Here is a 24,800-nt window from a genome sequence, read left to right on the forward strand (position 1 = left end):
TTTTCAAAGTCTAGTATTTTTCATGAGGTATGCTCTGCTACTGAAGTATCTAGAACATAAGGCTTACTACTTCCATTTCTTCACAAATATCAGATTATTTTCATCTAATATGAGGGACAAAAATTCGTATGCATAACAGTGCACAGAGTGCTTGTAAAGAATTGGAAAAGGATTGCAGATTTGCAAGCTGCTGTAGGGAAACACAGTAGAAGCTTTAGTAAAAATTCTGAATTGCTTTTCATTACTTTACATTGGCACCCTGCCTTTAAAAGTCAGCAGCGCAGCTCTGACACAGCTTACACATCTCCTTGAAGCTCCAAGAAGTGGAGGCCACCTGTTTTCTCTTGGATAGCTGCTTCTATAGTGCTGAATATGAGTGGTTTGGTTTTTAAATTACTTCAGGAGAAAGACGGACAAAACATACAAATAAGATGGTTGGCATCAAGACCGGAAGATGAAAGCATACATGCTTGGGGAAAAAAATTGTAGATTGACTCCAGCTTCAAGCAATTTACCGCTTTCAACTGTTGGTCACTGCCATCTCAAAGCTGATGACAACTCAAGCCCTAACTACCGCAACACTGATTGTAAGGCAGCATGCCTTAACCTGGCAGTGCAAAAGTTTGTTTGAGGAGGTGAGACACAAAAACCCAACCCAATTTTCTCTTTACCCTTTGTAGATTTCACTGTAAGCAAAGCATACAGCAGCTCACTGAAAGACACACCCTCCTTTTCTGCTCTTCAGTTACACCTTAACGCAAATAGACCCGAGACGAGTTGAGGATTCGGGGAATGATCACTATTTACTAGGACCCATTTCTTCCTTTGCTCCTGTAGAGCTTTGTCCAGCACTGAAGCACAAGCCGTCCAACCCTCAGGATTTACTGGCCACTATGCCCACATGCCGTTTTCCAGACAACACATCGATCAATGGTAAATTTGAAGGTGAATGGAAGAGATCACAATAGAGGGAAGATAGAGATGGTTTTAGGAAAGGACAACAGGCTTTAAAATGGGAAGCAAAATGAGAGGGAGGGAGATGATCAGCAAAAAGAGTCAATATTAGGAAGAGACAGCCTAGCAATGCCACCTGATCACAGATGAGCCATCCCTCCACCAGATCATCTGGGTACTCCAGCCTGCAGAGGGTGCCTGTACTGATGGATAACATGTTAGTTGCTGCCTCTTTCTGCTGAAAGACTTTGTAGGAATTGTCCAATAAAAATCAGGAAGTTTGGTTAACCTTAGCAGTATAAAAGGGATTTATTTTCAAGAACCAACACATTTTACATTAGCATTTAAGATCAAGAAATACTGACTCGAGTGGCAAGCGATACAGCTTTTAGCGTGTAATATATAGCGCATTAGAGCGTCAGATAAGAAGTGCATTTATTTTCAGTGGTTAATGGCTCTCTTATTTATCTTTCATGCTACCCCTTCCCTGCAATAGTTCAGCATGTTTGAACGGTGTGTTCCTCTAGGAGACTGTCCTCAGGGTAGCCAAACAACAGAATGTAAGATGCAGCACACATTTTCCTGGAGCCGAGTTAATAGCTCTAATCAGGCCATTAAAATCTGATAAACAATCACTGAGGGGCTTCTTTGATCGCCATGTCCTAGAGAAATGTGTTAGCATCTATTAACCAAAACAACAAAGAACATAACAAAAATGTTAGAGCACATGCAAACTCTTGGTAAATATATTGTATTACTAACCTAGTTTAAGGCATTAAGAGACAGTAACATATTTATTTCACCTGATAGTAGGACAGACCACACCCATACAACAAGACAAGTAAGTGTGGCTAAACCACCTTTTCAGTATGTGCTCATCTTTCAACCTCAGTGGACCTACTGATGCTATAAAGAATTACATTTATGGATTAATGTCTGAGAAACTTAAAATTTTATTCCACATTAATACCCTTTCATTTAAGTCTGTAAGAATTTTTCTGTTCATTTCAGTTAGAGCATAATTGGGCACCCAAACTTTACTCTTTTGGGATTTCTTTTACTGAAATTTAACAGTCAGTTCAGATCTTCCTGGAACTTTTTAGTGCCTGTATTTAGCACACACAATGCTACTCTCAGTTACATCATTTAGGGAAAATTTCTGTGACTATTGCTTTTAAATGAGTCTGCTGCTGGTCCCTAGGGGAAGTGATGTGCAAACCCTTCTTTTAATGAGCTTTCATGAGCTGTGGTGACACTGACATAAGCAACTCATAGTAAAATTTTGTCCCAGATTTGCCAGACTATAGCTACAAATAGCTTTGCTACCCTTTTAGACCTTTAAATGCTTAAGAAAATGATGCAAAAAATCTCTGTATATGCCACAATCTTTATAACACCAAATAGATTTGGCAGGTAGTCATGTTCCTTGTTAATAGTCCGATTATGGAACTAAAATATTTATTGTGCTTGGCTTCTCCAGCATCTTTTACTGTAAACACTGGAAGATATGTTCATCTTGGCTCATGGTTTCTGTCCAAAGAAAATACATGTTTATAAATTATAAATATACAAATCTGCTTAAGGATTTTGTGGGTATGTGTTTATACGGTTGATTATTAATGCTGGGGTAACCAGAATCACTGCATGAAATGTTCTGCATAATGCTTTTCCCTTCTGCTTGACATTTTTCCATATTATTTTATTCTTTAATTGTCCCCATGAGGCCATCTACCCCATCTGCCTGAAGTAACACGCAAGTATGCAAGGTTTGAACTCTGCTACTTCATGTTTGTAATTTTATGTGCAGCATGAAGGCCAGGCATGAACAGCAATCTGGACTGCTTTTATCTGCCAGCAGCTAAAAAGAAGAAGAGCTTAAGTGCCTGTCTGGAAGTATGAGGCCTGACATAATATCATCAGATAAATGCCATAAAATCTCTGAACTAGATCCTATCTTTGTCCTGTATTTAGTACATTTTAACAGATGTTGATTCCTGACCCCTGCAAAAAAGAATGACAAAGAGCTCCCAGGAGAACAAAAATAATGAATATCTAAATGTTAAGTGGGCCAGCCTAGACAGGAAAGCCATGTACAACTAGGTACCTGAATATAATATATCCTGGCCCATCAGAACACGTAAGGGATCATTTCACCAAAGCAATCCAAACTTTGAGACAGATGTACAGATGCACACAAAACGAAAAAACAGAATGAGGAAGAACAGACTGTGAGACAAGGGCAAGGTACAAAGACCAAGGGGTACAGACATCCCTCATCACTACACTTCATATAGACCAACACTGGGTACTGCACACACCTTTTACAGATGGACTAGAGCAAGGGGTTGCTACAGACTCACGACTTTGTGTGGCATTCCACATAGGAGACATCAGCAGAAGAGGGAACAAAACAATACTCTGCTGTTAAGCATGGCCAGGAGATGAGGAAATTGTTTGATCTTATCATTACTGCAATTCAAGCTGGGGCCAATCTTAGGACAACATACAAACAGTATCGCTTCAGAAAATGATGAGCTCACTTCACGGAAAAGTTTCATTTGAGGACTTACATGCCTACCGGCGAGGTGGAAAAAGCCAATAAGGGCTACCATTGAGAAGAAGAATGGGCAGCCTCATCCTGTTGGGAGGAGAGAGAGGGAGAAAAAAGAGGGAGCAGAAAGAGCCAAGAAGCTCAGAGTGACCTTGGTGTTGCGTCCCCATATCTCGCTTGTGAGCAATGGGGCAATCCACTTGGACACACCTTCCCTTTCTGCAACAGGCAGATTGGGGGTTCAGAGCAGAACAATGGAGATCTGCTCCGATCACGGATTTGGTGTAGTCACTCTCCAGACTTGGAAGTGGAACTAAAGCACCTCCAAAGATGCAGAAGCTACTACTGCAAGACCAAGAGAGGACTAAAACAAGATGATGAGTGATGCATAACACTATCAGGTTAGTAAACTGGAAAATATATAATTAAATGATCTAATTATTGAATATAGAGAAGTTTGATCAGCTGGTAGTTGGAAACTACTTAGAAAGACATTAAGTCCTCCTATGCGCAATGCTGTGAAAGCCAGCAGAGTAGATACGTTAGACAGGTGTATCTCCTGCTCTTGACCATGGACCGCAGTAAGATATTAACCGTGCACTTGTTAGTCTTTATTTTTGAAATCTTCATATTTCTACTGTTCTTATTATTTATATTTATTATTTATAAGAGAGAGAGTATATATTTCACAGAACAGTATGCTCAGACTCCTGTGTAGAAGTATCTGCAGGATATGGCCTGTCTCTACTTTAATCTGAAATCTGTGAACAGTGAACAAATACCAGACGCTTTCATAGGGATGACACCCATTGAGACTGATTACACTTTTCTCTGACAGAATTTCATTCCATATCCAGTCTTTTTCAAAAGTAACCTACAGAAAGTGACAGAAATTGGTTAAATATTCTATTTGATGTTTACAGATCTCCAAAAAATTCCATGCCATTTTCTTTAGGGAGAATATAATTTTGATGGAGGAGAGTGTTGGACGTCACCATTCTCATTCTAAGTGCTCCTGTGACTTCTTTCCTGCAAGGGGCACTGTAGTACAGGACACTTGCATTTTGCACCTAATCTCTTTCTGTTGCCTGGTGGACATCCATTAAGCATTTCTAAGACAGCCTATGAGGTACCTTAAGTTAGATTGCTCTTTCACATCTGACAGAAACTATGACAGAACCATAGAACGGTTTGCGTTGGAAGGGACCTTTAAAGACCATTATGGCTGAAGCTGCCCATTTGGACTAAACATAGACGCAGACATGTTCTTTATCAATAAAGCCAGACTATGCTAACAGCTTCATCTTCTGCACAGGTCTTGGTGTTCTCTCTGTCCAATGTTGTTCACCTCATTTTATAACTCCCTTCTCTTTTCACAGACGAGAAACTGGAGCTTCATCATCATTCAAGGTATAATCAGTTCTGCAGCTGCAAACTAACAGCAAGCAAGCACCACAGCAAGAACTGTGCACACAGGGACTCAGTGGCAATACCAACCTTCTCCAACAAGTATTGACTCCTGATAAGACTGCCCTAAAAATGTGTGCTCAGAATCCGTACTGGTGAACAACCATTGCCACATTCAGGCCATGTGCCCATGAAGCTCATGCACTACGCCGAGGTGCCACGAGTCTCCATGCCACCATTCCCCTCACATTACCAGGCCTGGCTCAGATCCCTTCACACAGTCTTTGGTGAGCTCACCCTGCCCATGTTCCACCTCAGCTAACAGCTGGTTGATGTGACACTGTCATGCTGAGTGGCATCTGGCAAACCCTGCTGAAAGGGAGGATAGGGCTGTTGAGAATTTGGGCTCCACTAATGTGAGATCCAGGCTATGCACAGCAGGACTCACTCAGTTTCCTTTCTCCTCTTTCCCCTGTAGAAGGATCCCAGTTAAGAATAAAAAAGCAAGAGCAGTTTCTTGTTCTTCAAGAAGCCATGCTAGAAAGAGAAAATTTGAAATGTTGCACATTCCTGGACACAAGACGGAGGAAAGAGATGCATCTGTCAGGAAGATTTGACAATATGCCTGCTGTTAATGCACTCAAAACGTCCACATATTTTCCTCCTTCTGAGAGCTAAGCTGCTGCAATCTCCATTAATAAATTATGAGCGAATAAAGAAGGACACACACTTCTTCACAGAAAACTTTGTCTAGATATTTTTGTATAGTTCATCTGGAGAGAAGGGAAGGAAAAGCAAGATTTCCAGTGCTAAAGAACTGAACTACACTGAAAGCAAACAGGCTGTCTAATAACTTGCACCTTGTGAAGAAGAGATTTCTGAGATATGGCATAAACAACTCAAACACTATTCCAGATTCAACACCAAAAAATTTCTACTGGTCCACGCAAGTCTGAGGTATCTCCACATAGACAGTACTGCAACATGCTCAGATTGCTTTTCCCATTATCTTTTCAACTTCTGTAACAATCTTCCATATTAGTAAGTTAGTGGGTTGTGAACTACAGTTTTATGCATCAGACCTATCATATGAACAGACCATCACTGATTGAGAAACTATAAATTTCAACTCTATTACTGTTACAGGCTTTAATGCACACCAATAAATTTGATTCATGTTTTCACTTTTTTTACTCCAAGTACAACCTATACACTTCCTAAATGATTCTTCTCCCCACTCCACTGCTGTCTTTTTAGGATTCTGGTCAGGTATATGTGAAATCAGTTCCCTGTTTTGAAAACATTAATCTGGTACCCTTGCCATAATTAGTCACACACTTTACATTCTTCAACTTTTATTCTTTTTCAACTCTTTTTTGTATGACGCTTCCCTACCAGCATCCCACTGTGAATGACGGATGTGCATTTATAATCTGTTTTTATTTCAGAACATTATAACAACAATGACTGCAAACACATTATGTAGATCTCAAACTAAGATTGCCTAGAGTGCTTGCTTAGCACAAGAGGGATTTACACATTGTATGTGTTACATAAACATGTAACGGGCACGTACAAGGACAAACATGTACAGAGACAATGCTCAAATGATCTAATAGAAATAGTTCTGTTATCAAAAGTGTATGCTCATATTTAATGTTGGGAAAGAAAGGAAACACTTTTAGGAGAATCACGGCACACGCTGCCATCTTTACGCCAAGGCACTACAAGGCACACCCTTACTTTGGCTTGAATCTGTTTCTCTCGTGACAGAGCTACAATAAAATGCTGTTTTTAGAAATAATGCATTAACACCGCATTACTATTTTGGGAGTCCTAAGTGAAAACTGTTTCCTTCCTGCATGGGTAGACAAGCACGATTCTGAGAGAAGAACAGGCTTTTTTCCCCTCCCTTTTGGATATTTGCGATCCAGCTCTTAAGGTCACCAGCATACACAGCAGGTTGCCAGGCATTTCAGCACTAAGGATTTGCTCCACGAGAACAGTCATGAAGAATTTATACGTGTGCTAAAACAGATTATGCGCTATGTGTGCTGAATCTTCTCCTCAAATGCTACCTATTAGGACACTTTTGCCTCCCTCATGCATCTTATGAGCCCAGCTGGAGGACTGCAGGAGAGGCATTACCTTCTTGAACATTCTGGTGGAGTCTTCGCTTATCTGCATGAACCGCATGATCACGTTGTTCAGGTAGATATCACTCAGCGTTGCATGGTCTTTGCTTTCTCTTCTCACTTGGTTCAGGAGTAAGTACCAGCAATTCACTGGCGACAAGAGGTTCTGGTCTTTCCTAAGGAGGAGATACACACACGTCTTATGTATAGAAATGAAGAAGTTACGTTATTAACACAAACATGTCCCTGACATTTACAGTCATAACTTGTTAGGTAAAAATGGCTGCTTCTGAACAGTCGGTCAATCTGTTCTTGGAATAATTCGGGTTAAGGCAAGCTTCAGATCACTCTTTTAAGAAACATTCTACAAATCCCATGAGGCATGGATACAAAAATGTAGAAAAAGCATAAGAATTCAGAACACTGCAAGGCACCTGAGAGTATTAAAAAAATCTTGCCATACAGCTTACAGTTGCTTACAGATGGAGTACATATATATATTTATTCAAAATCAATAAAGGTCACTGCTGAAAGAGTAACAGTAACTAATTTTTGACATTAGAAATAAACAAGCAATGCAAATGCATCCCAAATCCTTCAGGAGCAAAATTGCAGGCGCAGTTGTTTCACTGCAATGGATTTGTATATCTGCTATAAAAGTAGAAGAAAATGTCACAAGCATACATATTCTGTGCTCAACATTCATAAATTCACAGCACTCATGAATACACTGCTACTGCCAGTCCCAGATGGTTCAATTACAAGACAAACAGCAGGACTGGACTTATTCCACAGCAGTCCAGCTCTGAATTTCCTTGACAGACTTTTTGCACTGTAGGCCCACTCCAAGCATTTAATATCGCAAAAAGTAAAATCCCAGATGACTTCTCATTTCTTTTACACAAAGTAAAATAAAAATACATATAGTTCAACAACTGTTTCACAGGCAGCAAAAGAATTTATAAAATTTACCTTATGATTTTGTTGAAATTCTAATTTCAAGTTTGCCTCACAACTAAGTGCTCTAGAAACTTGCTGCTCTTTTTTTTTCTCTTGTGCACGGACTCTCCTATAGTGCAAAGAATCAAGCACGTGAAGATAAAACAGCCAGAGGTGGTGATGAATTGAGGGAAAAACTCCTTCAATTCTTGGTAAAATGTTCTAATAATTAACTATTCACACTGTTGGAAATATGCCCTTTAATTCCTCATCTAATTGCCTACCTTTAGCTTTCATCCCCAGAATCAAAGCAACAACAAATGATTAACAGACAAAAGCCTTTCCTTAATCATTCAGTGGCGCTTTGCTATGAATCAGAAGTGAGTTCAGGAAAGTCCCCCATTTTGTTTGAGATGAACATTTTAACTGTGTTACTCACAGCAAGGAGTTTCAGGCTTTTATCAGCCAGGTCAGCCAACGCGAACACCCCTGAAGGGCCATGCTGATATTACTTGGTCCTCACTGCCTCTGCACGCCCCAAAGCCAATCCCACAGATCTTCCTGCTTGTTCTCATGGGGGATGGTGGGAACAGCAGCAGGGACTACCAGTTAAAGTGACTTTTGCTGCAACCTCTTCCTAAAGCAATCAGAGAATTGCAGAACGAAGCCAAAGGCAGGACTCCAGTCATGACCCCTGTGCACATCTGCCAGTCTGGATTTAACACAAGTCTAAGAACGAGAAAAGATGTTTGTAGGCACAAGGCAAAGAGATTTTGCCACAAGCTGAAAAAAAGCCAAGGCATGCTCTGAAGTGGTGACATATGCACACACTGGTTATTTCAGAGAATCACTGAGTCACTTAACTGAATTTTAAGAAATACATGTTCTTGCTCTTTGAACTGCGCAAGCTGTATTTGGCTTAACCTTCCCTTTGCCAGACGTGTTTGGAAAAGACTTTTCTCCTGAAACAAAAGCTCTGTCTGTATATTTCTAGCAGAGCACTAACTGGACATTGGAAAAAGGTACTTATTTTTCAGTTTTACAAACACAAAATATTGGTTCATACCCCTAAGCATAACAGGGACAGGAAAATGCATTCATTCATCAGCTCAAGTCAGGAAAATAACCAGACGAGACTATGCCAACAAGTAATGCATTTGAAACCCCTTAGGAAACATGCTGCACACACGTTTTGCCAGATACTACCTGACCATTTTTCTTTTGAATACAAGTTACTATGCCACGAAAGGGATACATTAAATTGTAAGCAAGGCATAACATTCAGATCACCTCCATTTTCAGGAATAAGAGGACTCAAGAGGCAGCACAAGTTCACATAAAACAACAAATCAAAATAGTTTTCTTTCTTAATGCCTTTTTTGCCGAAATTCCTGTCCTTTTTCTTGTAATGGTGATTGATCTGTGTTTAGACCCTTTCAAATTCTATTAACTCCACTGCAACAGATCCGCGCACACTTTGAGGCCCTTTGGGCCTCTGCATCTCTGCTAGATACTGGCTGCATTTTGGGTGGTTGAGACTCTGTATGGTAGGCTTGGGATAATATTTGTGCAGCCTGCCTTTTAAGAAACTGAAACCACTTGTCAGAAGCTTACATGAATAATTGTAGAGGGTCAAATCAACAAAACAGTATTTAGGCACCTGTCTACCTTCAACTGCAATGCGAACTGCTACTCTGCTAAATAGGGGTGGGAATTTTAAATGTGCCTTTAAACCAGGGCCCAGCCTCGCAGTAGTAAAAACCAGCAGAAGCAAAGCACGGTGCAGCACTCCAGCACTGGCTAAGACGGGGGTGAGGGGGAAGGAAATCTCTCTTACTTGTACTGCTGATGATCCTTTGTACTTCTTGTTTTCGCCATGAACCTCTCTGCCAATTTTTCCAGGTTTCGGGAATACTCCATCTCTATTTCCGACTTCTTGCGGAAGAAATCCTGCAGATCCTGAAGAAGCTGCACTCTCATTTCAGTCTGCTGCTCCAGGCATTTCTGCTGCTCAATGAGTTGAGCTCGGATCTCTAACGGAAGAAGCACACATTCACCCAGGTCAGTGAAAGCAAATGAGAACTGAGTGTTACCAACCCAAATTACAAACACTCCAGCATACTTCAGGCTCTCAGCTACACCAGTTGGATCCGGATTTCAGGTCCTGAGGTGGGATGTGGCAGCGGCAGCTCTCCCTCCTGCCACCACAGGCTTATGCCTCAGCATCCTCTCACCCGCTGTTTGCCTCACGAATGACCATGGCAAGGGCTCAGGGCTCTGCTGGGCTCATATCAGCAGAAGACCTGGCTCCTCATTCCTCTCCCATCTTCTTCCTGGCCTCTGGCATTAGCACAGCATCTGGTTTGGAGTCATCTCCTTGTGGGAGGTGGTGCACAACCGTTTGAGCAGCAGCTCCTTCCACTGCCCTGAAAAACAGCAGGCTAAACAAGGCCTCTTTGGGCCTGGACCAGCCTGCTGACTGCCAGGTGGGCCATGCTGCTTGGTCTCATCATGTACACCGTGGAAACAATCTTGGGTTAAACTCTGGAGGCAGCATCCACGATGACTGTGCACCAATGAGCTTCTGTGTCTGCCCCATCTCTGCCAGGGAGGGAACTGGTGCACTGTACATGCATTCACAAATATTTTCCAGTGAATATAGAGGAAAAAGTGTACCTATACTTAAGAGCTAGCTATTTGAAAATTTGCACAACGTTCCAGAGACTGTGGTATATTTATTAACATCAAACAAAATCAGTCAATTTAGAAGAGGCTATATGCTCACAGTTAGCATCTAGAGTAACAGGGAAAAGCCTCCAGATTTCTTACCACTGTTTGCCATATGCACAGTTGCTATGTGGTATGGTTTCCTTTTTCAGATATTTTTTTTTTCTTTAGCACTTTCATTTCTTGAGTGCTAAGCAGTTAATCACATTCTGGGAACACTTAGTCTAAAAACACCCCTCTGATTCTTCTGAGAGACCGGTTCATTAGAGTTTTGTCAGCTGCCCAGGCACAGTGTAATCCAACATTGTCGAGTAAACATTTTGTAATCATAATACACATATATATTTTTTAAACAATGTAATGCTATAACAAGGACTTATTGAGAGCAAAACAACATGCCAGAAATTATGTCCATGTAAACGAAAAATTGTTGTGAACTTTTACTTGATTCCTAATGATGTAACCATGCTATGGGCAAGAAGATGTTGGAAATCTTAGATGCCTCACTGGTTTGAAACAGAAAAGCATTCTAAAAACCACTGCTAACATCACAGGGAACTGCAAACCAGTAAGTAGTAATAATAACATTGCAAAAAATTATCTGATACGACTAGGAACTGATGCATCTTTACTGATCTTAAAGCAGGTATAAAGGCAGAGATCCCCTCTGCTGGGATTCAAACGTGTATACTGAAATCAGGTACTATCAGCACAGAAAATTGTTCAGCCAATATATTTACTGGAGGAGGGAGACACTGCAGTATTTTCTTCCAAATTTCTTTTGAGCCACCAGCTGCTGTGTTAATCATTAATGAGACCATCCATTTTGATAGTCTGGGAGGTAAACCAAAAAATTCATGGCTTGGTTTTCATTTCATTTCAAATCAGTTCGTTGGAAAAGGACCATGCCTCCAGCAAGGATGAGCCACTGTAATACAACACTGTATCAATGACATTCTTGTACATAGAGGAGAAAAATCACAATGGAGCTGGAAGGTTATTAACAGAAACAAAAACCCACGACTGCTTTTTTGGGTGTCCACTACTTTTAATATTGCAATCATGGAAAATTCCTGCCTATAGGAAAGCAGTTGTACAGATTCACTGATCAGAAGCAGCAATTTTGCCCATAAGCTGGAGTTCTGACTAAATCCAAATCCAGTACATAGTCCCTGTACTTTGGCCATCTCCCTTTCCCACTACAAATTTTCTACCAGTCATTTTAAAAACAGAGCTCTGTACAGACCAACTATGTTCTGATTATTTTGTAGGTCAGTGGATCTTGCTGCTATAATTCTTCCTTTTTAGGCAGGCTTTTACCATAGCAACAGGAAAGAGAAAGATTTTAGAAACAGGAATATATGAATAGAGATACAAGAAACAATGAACAAGGGATGACAGATACAATATGAGAAATTGCATTAGCTTTCTGATGCTGTTTGGATTTCCAGTGGACAGCAGTGGCTTCCTTCAAACTTGTATATTAGAAAAGAAAATTGGAGCCTGATCTCTGAAAACTGATGGTGGCTGGAGGTGTCCAAGCTCTGAGTAAGGTGGTAAGTTAGGGGTACAGGGGGACTGAAGTTCTATGAAGGAAGTTCCACAGTTTCTGGCTGTTTGAATCTCGGCAAGGAGAAAGAACATGCTGGCTCCAAAAGGCTGAGCCTCTGGCCTCCCGCTGGAGGAGAAAAAGGGGAGACACACATCCCACTTGTGGCAGCTGACCAGAGTCTGCCCAGAAGAGGATTCAGCATAGCAGTTCTCATTCCAGTCTTTCACATGCTTATGCTCCCACACTTTTTAATTCTTCTTTTACTAATAATGTGTGTAATGCTATACTGGCAGACTGAGGAGATGAAAATGAGTAAGAAATCAGATCAGTAAATGTTGTGATTTTCACTTTCTGATAAAAGAAAGCTGTGGATTTAAAAAAAACAAAACAAAACAACCTAGCAAAAATCCCCCAGCAAACACTGGCATAACAGCCAGCCAGCCTGAGTGGCTGCGCATCACAAAATCACAGCTGTCCAACTACTATTAACTAACATAGACTACCCATCACCTACTGCTAAGGAAAAACGCACCAAGGCAACGCTATCTTCTTTAGCCAATCCACATGTGTGATTTCCCTAGAGCTACAAAGAGTGGCTGCAGAGAATTGCTGCACTGTATTCAAAGAAAGAAACACCCAATACTCTGAGAAGGTGCCAAGTTAAAAGCTAGTGAGCCCAGACTCCATAGATATGGAGACAGGTGCAGCAGGCAACAGAAGGGTGACTGTCCTTACTCTGTTTTGCTGGCACATTTAAATTCAAAGTCAAACTGATACCAGCTGTAATGGACACTGACATTGTCCTATTCTGCTCTGCGGGGTGGCTGATGTCAAATGATTGCCAGGCTATTTTGTGCCAGGAACAGGCACATTTAAACCCTGGGATGAATTAACACCTTCTCCTTCTCTGTGGAGCAGCTTTGAGTCACACTCACTGGTTTTCTGGCCAAGGGGTGGTTCAAAAGGAATCCCACCCATTTACACTGCAGCTTGAACAGGCTGAATCACACCAAGTGGGAAAAAATCCCCACCCTTTGTCCAAGTTTGCACACATGACAAAAGCAAGGGGGCAGCTCATGTGACTGTAATTAAATAAATAACCTCTGAGTAAAGTTTTATTTCTAAAGATTTTAATGTTAAAAATTATTTCAAATTAATGCCATTATTGATACCATCCTCTAGAATTACTGCATTAAATACAAAACTAGGTTTTGTTTGTGGCAGCCTTGAAGATATAACTCTAACCTTTCAACAAATCTTTCTTTTCTTCTGACAAGATGTTAAATCAGTGCACCATGAAAAACAAAAGGACACAAGATTATAGCTGTTTTGAGAGTTAAGTACAGAGTGGATGAAGCTGAAATACTGACATCACCCAAATCATAATCAGAAACAAACTTGTCAAGGTTACCTCTTTGCACACAGTACAGTATTACAAATAATGACTTATCTAGCACTGCAGTAACACAACATATCACCCTGGAGAAGATATGTGTAACTAATTCTAGGCCAGTGCCCCACCTGAAGGCACCCATGGTGAGATATACTGCGACATGACACACAACGATGACGCTGGCCACACACCAGCAAGGAACAAACCTCATCACCTTTGCTTCCACACGTATCAAAGCACTAGGCTCCATGAGACATCCCAGAAAGCCACGGGAAGCCCCCTCCTGACCTCAGAAGCTGGACATCTCTTAAATACGCAGTATTAACCAGATTGCCCACTGCCAGACCTACACTGGTTTTTGCTCAAAGCTCTGGACAGTGCCATGGAGCCAGACACCTCTCCCTGGTCACCCCCTTGGCTGCACTACAAGCCTCCCACCTGCTGCCTCACCCTGCCCAGCAAGGGGCTATATTTAAGTCATGAATACAATATACAAACTACGCAGACACATTAATCCAGTAGTATTACTGGATAACACCACAAACAGCCTCAGGGCCCTATCCTCCGAACAATTATAAAAGCAAGCAGCTCGTCAGGATTATTTGAGGGTACAAACAGGCTCTCACAAGGCATAGTTACGTTTGCAGGTTTTATCTGCTCGGGTAACTTCAGACAAAACTGTATCATCTCCCATCTTTCTTTAAATACCTCCTTCACAAAATAATTAAAATTTTAGACTAGCTTTAAAACACTCAGAAGAATCTCATCAAATGCACTAAGGACAATACACAGTATCTTAGACTTTGTATTTCCAAACCATTACAACTTCATCATGTTTTTACCCCAATGATCTATCAACACACCCCTCATTCTCACATTTATGGTATCCAGATCATATTTCACAGGAAAAGATTCAGACCTTAAATTCAGCCTAGATACCATCTGGTGACCAACATGGACTTGTAATTAAGCAGATATTGGAATGCTAATCATCTTGCAGTTCCTCCTTGAAGACACAATCTTATGTGATTCCCACTGCGCCTCAGTTCCTTGGCATAAGACTGGCCCACGTCCAAGTCTGCTGCTATAAGCTGGGGTGCTGCATCAGGGGATTGATCTTTCCAGTTTCGTTCCAGCCTTCTGTCTTCACAAGGACCTGCTTTTGGCTTCTTTGTCGAGTTGAGCAGAGCTTTGGTCCAGCTGAATGCAGCTGGCCAACATCTGCAGTTTAGGCTCTGTTTCAGGAAAGTGCTTAGCCTCAGCCCACCGAGCATGCTGCCAGCAGAGAAACCGCAACAGGAATCACTGATGGGGGCCTGGAGACGCCCCTGTGCGCAGTCAGTAGTCCCAAATGTCATGTCACCCCTAGTACTGGCACTCCCACACCTCCCGGGGACGTTATCCTGCCTCTCAGCAGACTAGAAGATAAAGATGATGGAAGGTATCAGCCCTGTGGTGGGTGCTCTGGTCCAGCTGCTGACACTTCTCTTGGAGATACAGAGCTTAAAGGTACTAGTGCTGGACAAGCTTTTGTTTCTCAGAGCCATGGCTAGAAAGCTATCTAAGTGTTTCTGTGACAAATGGTGAGGGAAGCTCTGTGGTCAGCAGGGAGTCTGGCTCACGGTCTCTTCAGGTCTTCGCTGTCATTTTCCCAGACCACAAGCACTTCAAAAGCCAGGAAATTCCACCAGTCTGACAGCTGATGAGAGACGCTGGGGCGAGGATCTCGCAGGCTGCTGCAGAAATTCCTTTAAATAGATCATGAGCCTGTCCCACAAGATTAACTTTCTATGACAGACTAGTGGAAATCGCTTCCCTGTGTTCAACATGCAATAAGAAGTGTGGCTGCAGAGACAGTGATGCCCTTGAGCTTCTGACTGCAGGACTTCTGTGGACATTTTCTACCCCCCCCCAGCTGATTTCACTTAGGGCATTAAGCATACAGCTTTATGCATGTTCCCACTTAAAGTGAAACCTCTGCAAGGCACATCCCAGCTCCACATTTACTGTTTGGCTTCGTGCCATTTCCCAGAGAATTCAGTTCAGACTTTTTGTTTGTTTGGGGGTTTTGGGGGATGTGGTTGAAATTGCCTTCAACACAACACATCTCGAGGCTGTAGTAGCCTGTGGAAATGCATGGGGAGTGAGGATCAAGCCTGGTATCTGAAGGGCTGTACAAAGGGTCAGGAATCTGAAGCCCCTCCTGACAGCTGTCAACCCCTTTTAAAAACCATAAACCTTGTTAATTCAAGCACTTTGGCACGCTTAAAGATAAAAACAGTCCTTGTGCAGCCTTTAGCAGGAAAGCTGGTGTAGAAGCCAGGATGAAGACAATTGTCCACACGTGCTTCAGCTGCAGTGTTGAAACAAAGAGAGCAGAGAAAGAAAGAATTCTCTCCTTGCAGCTGCAAACTTCGCTGTACACATCCAAGCAAACACAGTCCTACCTCCTGCAGCCACAGACTGAGCAACAACGTGCCCCCAACCAGAACTGTGTAACTAGGGGATCCCAGGGAACAGGATCCAAAAGGGGTGGCTGCATTCGGGCATCTTCCACCTTCCCGTTCCCCTCGAAATGGGAAGGCATGTCTGGAAGAGCCAAGAAAACCTCTTTACGTAGGTGAAGAAGCTTTTCTTCTTCTTGTACTTGGACTAACGCCCTCCTGCTATTCACAGCCACAGCTGCTGGTCACTTGGCTGCCTACAGCCCGAGCCTGAATGGAGGGCAGCACGCCAGCTCACGGCTTGGCAGGATGCTCCTTGCCACAGCGATACGGCCAAGCGGCCGTGGGTTTAAGCAGGGAGTCTGCCGGCACCGCATTCTGAGTGCCACTGCTCCTGCAGCAGCCACTCCTCTGCACCCCTAAGCGCTGGCACTACGTCCTACCAAAACTTGAGCCCTTCTGGTCACAGGACCTGGGACTCTGAGGACAAAAATTCCAACCCCTTAGAGGAGAGGGAACTTTGTTTAGTTCGACAGTAAAATCCCAGCTCACCCCAAACCCACTGCCAACCAGAAGAGGAGAGAGCAAAGCGCAAGCTGCCTCCTCTGCCTGAGTGGTCTGATGCAAGGTCTCTCACCAGTCTGACCCAGCCCTCAGCTCCCGCTGGGGGAGCAGATGCTCTCCTCATTCCACCTGCCCCACCTCCAGACGCACAAATCAGTTCTGCAAACCACCAGCACAAAAAAAAAGAGCAAAGAATCCATATCAAAGAAGCACCCCCCCCCCACACACACACACATTTAAGAAGAACAAAGCAAAGCAGAAACTACCCCAACTGTGGCGTTTATGGCAAAGACCTGTAGCCTTAAAAAGGAAAGGAAAAAAAAAAAAAAGAGAAAGAGACAGACAAGGAGTCTGTGAGCATCTATCTTTGCCAAACTGACAGGCGATCATGTAGTAGGTGTCTAAAAACCCATTTAGGCCATCTAAACTGTCAAGATCTATGTGACAACTTATTCTGAAGCTTCTGAAGGATTTAGACCATCCGGGTTTTTTTTTTGCTTGTTAAAGATAACATGAGCCTTTCCTTGCAGACTTAAATTTTGGGCACATGAGAAAATTAAAAGGAAACTCGGTGCGCCCATACCTTTCTCCTCTTCTTATCGATGAGGTGTCTGCTAGAAGAACAGAAAAATGACTCATGGCTCTCCTCTGAATAATCCTTTGCAGCAATGTCTGGAATGCCAGATTGACAAGAGCTTTCTACAAGAAAAAAACATACCCCTTCCTGGCCACAGATTTCTATAAGTCTATTATTTAATTTGGTTATTATAGACTGCTATGATTGCTCTAATTGGTAGATGAAATGGATCCTTCCTTCTGGTTATTTTCTCTGTATAGAAAATTCTTTCTTTCTAGAACACAGACTATGTCGTAAGTATTCAACAGAATTCACCCAGTACACGCTGTATGCTATATCCTTATTACATGCTTGCTCTTCTCTGTTTAGATCGTAAGTTCTACATTTTAATTAGCAGCTAAGGAAATGTTATTTCAGCTACACCACTTCATAAAGTAGAACAAAAATATCTTCACTTCTAAACCATTAAAAGTAGTTTTAGCATCAACTGACGGTCAAGCTCACGTCTCCCAGAAAATTCATGTCAGCAAAAGATCAAGGCTTGTAAGCTAAATCCTGACCTCCCTGAAATCAATAGAGATTTGTCACTAACTTTACTCAAGCTGGGATTACTATCTCTACTGAAACTTACAAGAAGCTTACACTCATCCAACAGACATACTGCTATCAAGGCAGGCAGTCTGTTTCCCTCTTACATTGAGGCTACACAACCCTCTGTCACCATGCCTCACTACCAGAAGCGCAGACAGACAGAAGGACTAACCCACAGAGGGACAAGAAGTGTCTCCTACCAGTTACGCTCCACGGGTATTGTCAGAGCAGTGAAGAGAACGGCAGGCGCAGCTCAGACCACCCATGTCAGTGCCATTACAGATCAGCCCCAACGTCTTTCGAAATCTTCCCAATAGCTGGTATCTATAACACAGATCATCGCCCAGCCGCGGCTCACACTGGTGAGTGACACACTATGTTCTCACCAGGCTCGGCAGGAGCGTGCACGGACTCTTTGGAGAGGATGGCCGTTCTGCACTGATGGCAGCACGGGGAGGTGGCCAGGCTGGGGACCGGCGAGCCTGGCACACGGGCACCAGTGCCACAAGACTGGGACTGAGAAATTCAGCCTTACGGACGGGGTGGTCTTCGGGGTCAGCAGAGAAGCTGTTCTGAAGTGAACATATCGCTGCTGTACGGTGGGGAGGTTTCACAGCTCCTGAAATGCTGTATCTGGTTTACAAATCAAACTGAACTACAAGGTATCACTTTTCTGGGTGACAGTCAATTCTGTTGCTCTTTGTAGACAAACTGCTGATAGGTTTTATCTTTCCATGTGTATATCGCATATCTGTATGCTTTCATTTCAGGCCACCTAGAACTTCAAAAAAATACCTCCCTATTTTTGTAGAAATTCTCTACCTGTGAGTTCACAATTTTAATGAAGAACTCACAATGCTTGCTTTTAAAAATTAGTAAAATAATTTCTCCTTGGCTTCTGTTTTTTTAACTTTCTTGTAAAGCCAGAACAGACTTGAGGACATAGTTACAAAGTTTCCTACTGCACAGGGCACTGGTTATAGAGCTAATTACCTGCACAACGAAACAAGCTATATAAGGTGAACCCTCACCAAGCTTCTGCCAATGTAAAATGACTACAGGAGTGCAAAGAAGTCAAGATATGTATCATTATAAGCATTCCTCAAAACAGTCTGATTTGAATTAAACTTCCAGGCCCAGTAACTCACCTCCATGGGTATTTCCGGCCCCACAGCCCCAAGCTTTTCAGCTGCTAGGTGCAGTGGCCACCTGGCCATAGAGTCTCCTTACACGGTGGTGCGGACTGCTGCCCTCGGAAGGGCTCCTCTGAGATGAGCGATGTACCCATCAGACTACAGCGACAAATGGCAAGAAATGCAGGAGAACAGGAGCAGCAGCTGGTAGTCTTAAGGTTGATGGTGAAATGTAAAAGCAATGCTGGCTGTAAGCAGGTTTACCGACTCTGGGATCACCATTGCCAACTGTACTAAAACGCAGGCAAGCTTGTTAAACAAACCTGTTCTTGCCATGGAGGACTTCTGGATAATCTTTTGTTTCCCACATGTAACCATATTCAGTCACTGGTATATTGGTTTTAGCAATTTCCTCTGTAAGCAGCAGCAAAAAGGAGGAAATTGTAAGGCAGACAGAAGACACTGTAGTCCTTTCACATTTTAATCTGCACTTTGGAGATGGCGTTCTGAGCATGCAGGAGCTGCTGAAGCACTGGGGAACCTGCAGTCCTACCTGACACTGCTTAATTATCTCAGCATGGCAGATTAAAGTTCACTTTTTTCACCCCTCTCTAGCACTCAGAACTTATTTTAGTGTTTTTATTAACTCATTCCTCCTCTGATTAAATTTAAATGGTAAAAATATCTAAAACAGATTTCAGACTTTCATAATTGGGACTTAAAAAGAATCACATTGGGACTTTCCAGAATCATACGCAAGTGCCATGAGAAAATAAGATCTGCAGTGAAAGCAAGTTCTCAGTTACCCTGGAAATAATTCAAGGCAAATCCACTCCTTCAGTACCTTTATTTTAGATGCCCTTTCTGCTCTCTGTTTCCCCAAAGTCCAAGAGTTTATTGTCCTGAAAGATGTAACGTGACAATTCAAAGAATATTTTACATCTCTCTGCCCTAGCTGAGATCAAGCAGAAACAAGTAGTCAACTACTAGGTGCTGCACCAGTACTTCAACAAGCAGTGTATGTCTGTCCTTGCTGTTGAGTCTGTACACTAAGCACAAAATATTTGGTAGCTGCAGCATCTGCTTTCAAAAGATTCTTCTAAAGTTTCTTCAAAGTGCAAAATGCAGTATAAAGGCAAATATGCAGCAGAAAAAAAATCAGTTTGTCACAATCAGGACAGTAACAAAAACCTAATGATTTTAACCAGCTTCCTTACTTGTAAGCTGGGTGAAACCAGGACAAGTCTCTGCCCTGGCTGCGGCAAGGCTGAGGATGGAGCTGGCTCTGGGCAATGCAGCAGCGTCCGCTCCATGACAGACACTGCATCACCCGTCCACCGATGCCTCCCTGAAATGACCCCAGGCTTGGTGCTGCCACATATCCTTTACCTCTGGAGAAGCAGAAACCTCCCTACCACACAGACATAAGCACCATTTCATTTTGTTAAGCTCTGCCACAATAAAACCCTTCCTTCTTAATATCTCAGGTGGACAGCTGGCAAGTGAAAATGTCTGAAGGCTTTTTCTATAAATTAAACGTTGAGAGATGTGTCTTTTCTTGACAGACATAAATTATTCTGAACCTCCGGCAGGTGATATAGCTGTTAAGATGAGAGTTATGCTGGTAGCAGGACAGGGCAGGATCTCCTGAGCAGGAGGATGAGCGGGAAAGCCATGAAATCTGTGCATCAGTCAGATATGGCCTCTCCTGTACTTTGATGACTATCACTACGCTAAGAGTGAGGAATTAATAACTAGAGAAAATGCCCTCCCTCCATCCTGTGAAAATGATTCTCCATGCACAGCACATCTTTAAGAGCTCAGTAAAACATTTTTAGTACAACACACACCCCGCCGCATGCCATAAATAAAAGCACACATTTGACCCAGCCATGACTTTCAGCAACATCTTTTTAAGTCCCAAGGTGAAGTCACAGTTCAGTTAAGGACAAAAAGGAAACCGTAATTTGTGTTCTGTGTGCCAGGACTTTACCCACATCTCTTTTCAGTCCAACCTGCCTAACATGCATCAAAATACTTTCACTATTGCTCATTTATTTTTTACACATGTAACTGTTAACAACTGCAAATTTAACACAGTGAGCACTTTTGTGTTTTTCTTCTAAAACAACTTTGTATTTTTTTGCTGCGACAGATCCACAATGCTCCTCTTCTTCACTGAGACAAACAGCTATGCCACTGTGATGACTTCTACACCAGTTTTAGAACCTTATGTCCACATCCCATGCTAATTACTCACCTGAGCACATCCTTGTAGTTGCATAAGGTCCTGCCTACTCATCCAAGCGGGGCAAAGACACTGCCTTGGGTAACATGCTAGAGGTGCACAGTCTGGTTTAGTAGCTGGCACACTTCTGGGCACAGTGCTGGCCCATGAGCACCCTCCTCACCAGCATCAGCTGTCCACCAACAGCAGCTGGGAAAAAACAAATCCTTCAGTGTCACAAAGCAGATTCTTTGTTCCATTTTCCTGCTACGCGGAAGTAGAAATTGGATCGTGGGCCACATTTAATTATATTTAGCTTCAGTTCTTACAGTAGGAGGAGAAGAAAGCCCCCTCCCGCCAAGGTTCCTGCTAGTGAGAATAGAGAAAATATCCACTGTGAGACTTTGTAGGTAATTGTTGCTCACTCACTCAACAGTAAGATGAATAATAGTATCTGCTACTAAGTGAACTTAGGGCTAAAATCATTTGCTTATTTCCAGCTCCCCTGGAAACAATCTTCAATCTGTTAGAAATGAAAAAAAAAAACAATCCCTCACTCTTTTTTATGAGATGAAATATCAGAACCAGCAAAATTTACAGTTGAAGATTCATAGCACCCACTATCGGCATCGTCTTCCTGCATTAATTCACTGGTTTGTCTATTCCACAAACGCCTCTCTCCAAGCAACACACGAGTGGTTAGGGTTTCCAACACGGCTCCGATGACTGCTCTATGGAAGCAAAGACACCAAGAACAGCTGTAGGAAACAGATGTGCCACGTAGGGCACTTTCAGTGAAAGGCCAAGGGACAAATCCTTCATGTGCTACTTAAGTTCAGGATCCCTTTATAAGAAAAAGGCGGTAAAAACCTCTATTATTGCCTATGTTTTTAGCTTGGCTCCACTTGGAAGTAGACATTCTGGTAGCAAAAGCCCTGCTGGAGTGAGTAAAGGAGAAGGGCTGCAATGGGCAGAGCAGCAAGAGTAGCTCCTAGGCCCTTTCTATAGCTAAACTGAAACTGGACCTGAGCCACTTAATTTTCATACATATAAAGTGCCAGCTTTGAGCAGCACATCGGCAGCCGCAGCAGCTGGATGGAAAAGTGGCAACCTGCAGAAATAGTTATCTATTACTCCGGGGAAAAAAAAGCACTTTGGTAATTCACAGAAAGCGATGTGCAACTTAGTGAAGAAATCAAAGACGCGACACCTACGATGGAGAAATCTCTGTCCCATAAGTAGCCAATCCTCCAGACACGAGCAAAAAAATTGGAAAAAATAAATGCAGTAAACACGGATACCAACTGGGGAAGAAATTAAGGATACTCAAAAGGACAAACCAGACGTGTCAGCAAGTGATATGAGTCTCATAGGCTTCTGACAATTTGCCAAAGGAGGCTTTAAGGATGATAGGAATACTCTAAATACTCCTGGTTGGTTTTACAACAGTGCTAAATTTCCAAACGTTTACCTTAGGCCTGCTCTTTTTTCTTGAAACAAACATGAACTAGAGTTAGTCAGGAGTACTGGGAAAGGACCTGAAAAGAAAGGATTAACTAAGGAGGAAGATGTGATGAGGTGCGGGCAGTTGACACCCACTCAGCATGGCCGAAGCCAGGGGTGCAGTGGCCAACCTGCTGACAGGAAAGTGTCCCCCCTCCCTGAGAGTGGCTGCTGTGACCAAAGGGCTGGAGAGCATCTCCCGCAAAGGGGCAGGAGGAGTAGAGAGAGATGCCAGCGCATCCTGGGCAAACGAATCACTACTTCTGCATCAAATTAATTACTGAAGCTCTCACCAGAAATACTTGTAAAACGAAAGTAGATAGAGACATAAGGAGAAACCTGGGCAATTCCTGGAAAAGACAACTGTACAGTGGCAAGCTCTTAGAGTTACTCGAGCTTATCAAGATAGCAGATAACTGAAACCCAGATGACCTTCAGTTTCAAGTTACCTGCATTCCTTAGACTCAAATTATTCTATTCCCATGCCATTTAAAATCTATTAACAAACCTTAAAGGGCGCAAAAAATACAGATAATCTGGTTAAAAAATAAATTAACCTTTCCAGTTTCCACAAAACCTGCATTTTGGCCGCAGCTTCCTTCCTGCACTTCGTCTGTCAAAATACAGCAGGATTCTTTACTGAACGGTAAGTCCTGTCCTCTCTATTTGGATAGATGTTTCCACCTTAGTGCTAATCTACTGCTTCACCACTTTGGTGGTAAACTGTCATAATCCAGCCGTGTAAAAATCATGAAGAAATAAAGACTACCTTTGAATGAAGTTCAGGTCATTCTAGTTGATCCCATACACGCATCACAGACATCTGACAAGTCTAAAACTGCAGATTAGTCACAGCCAAACTAAGCATTATCTGAAGACCTCATCTGCAGCTCCTGTATCCAGCAATCACCCTTTCACAACTAGCTGCGTCCTCCTCAGGTCAGTCATCTATAATCCAGCTTCTGCTTCCAACTTACTGTATGCTTGTGCAGGGCTGAACAAAGTGCCAAGCTCAGATGTGACTGTAGGCAGTAACACAACACACGTCAAACGCTAATGGTGAAGCCACGGTGCTCTTTAGTTGACTCCCCACTATACAGGTAGCCTGACCCATTTGTGAGCATGGGCACAAATACCGTTCAGAAAGGTACTGTAAATTTTATTCCACCTTTGCACAGGGCTGGAAACTGTATGACCCTGGTGCTTCACGCTGTATTTCTAAACACCATTGTACTTATAAACAGCAAGGTCCAAATGTCTGAAGTCCAAAGGCAAGTTACAAATTCTAAACCAAGCAGTCTCATCAAAAAGTTTGGACATATATTTTTACCTGTTTACACAAACTTTCAGGTTACAAGGAACAAGATTAAGAGAGCCAGAAGATGCTGAGAAGGATTTTGCTTTAATCTACTTTGAAAGAACAAACTGCTGATAGGAGGAAAAAAACCAAACTTTTTATCTAGAATGGAAAGCAAAGACAGTAAGTGCTTAGATAGTATTTAAGTGTCCTGCAAGCCAAGTCTTTCTAACATGCTGTTCCAGGTAATGGTTCCTTCCCTGTCTGTAAAACCCATTTTCATCCCAAATTAGCACTGGTTTTGACCCATAAGAAAACAAATGAACTTCACACCTGAAGAAAGGCTGGCCAGATAACACAACAAAACTGCAACATCGAGATCCTGCTGCAGGTGAGCTCAGCTAACCTCATCAGCAACGTCCTCTCCCTACCTCCAAACAACAGCAAATTTGCTTGGAGAACAACCCTGCCTAAAACTGTGTCAATCACCCTGAAACTGTTTGTAAATATAACTGAAATTTACTGAGAAGTTAAAACTAGACATTTTTTTTTCCCTAGAGCAGGATTTACAAAATTGCTTGAGAGACAGCAGCTGGCCAAAGCCTCCCTTGGTCTGGGAGACCACTGCACATGGCCCCCAGGCAGGCCGCGAGCCCAGCGAGCTTTTCCCACTTTCCACAGAGAAAGTTTTCTAACTGCACAGGTATACAGCACTTTTGAAGGAGAGATTCAGATCAGAAAAGCCTGTAGCTCAAATAGAAAAAGCTGGTTGTAAGCCAGCTTGCTAGGAAAAAGTTTTCCAGCAG

The 24,800-nt window shown here is 42.5% G+C and overlaps 1 protein-coding gene across 2 annotated transcripts in view; it reads right to left on the bottom strand.

Annotated features, from left to right (window-relative positions):
* SRGAP1 (SLIT-ROBO Rho GTPase activating protein 1) overlaps window positions 1-24,800 on the bottom strand; it is a 151,626-nt gene that overhangs the window by 63,181 nt on the left and 63,645 nt on the right. For both annotated transcript variants that reach the window (XM_075428406.1, XM_075428407.1), the window contains exons 2-3: window positions 9,824-10,019; window positions 7,061-7,223 (exon numbers count right to left, since the gene is read on the bottom strand). In XM_075428406.1, the coding sequence (XP_075284521.1) occupies window positions 7,061-7,223; window positions 9,824-10,019 (359 nt within the window). The remainder of the gene's footprint in view (window positions 1-7,060; window positions 7,224-9,823; window positions 10,020-24,800) is intronic.

Source organism: Opisthocomus hoazin, chromosome 8 (assembly GCF_030867145.1).
Source record: "Opisthocomus hoazin isolate bOpiHoa1 chromosome 8, bOpiHoa1.hap1, whole genome shotgun sequence".
Classification (NCBI taxonomy): Eukaryota; Metazoa; Chordata; class Aves; order Opisthocomiformes; family Opisthocomidae; genus Opisthocomus; species Opisthocomus hoazin.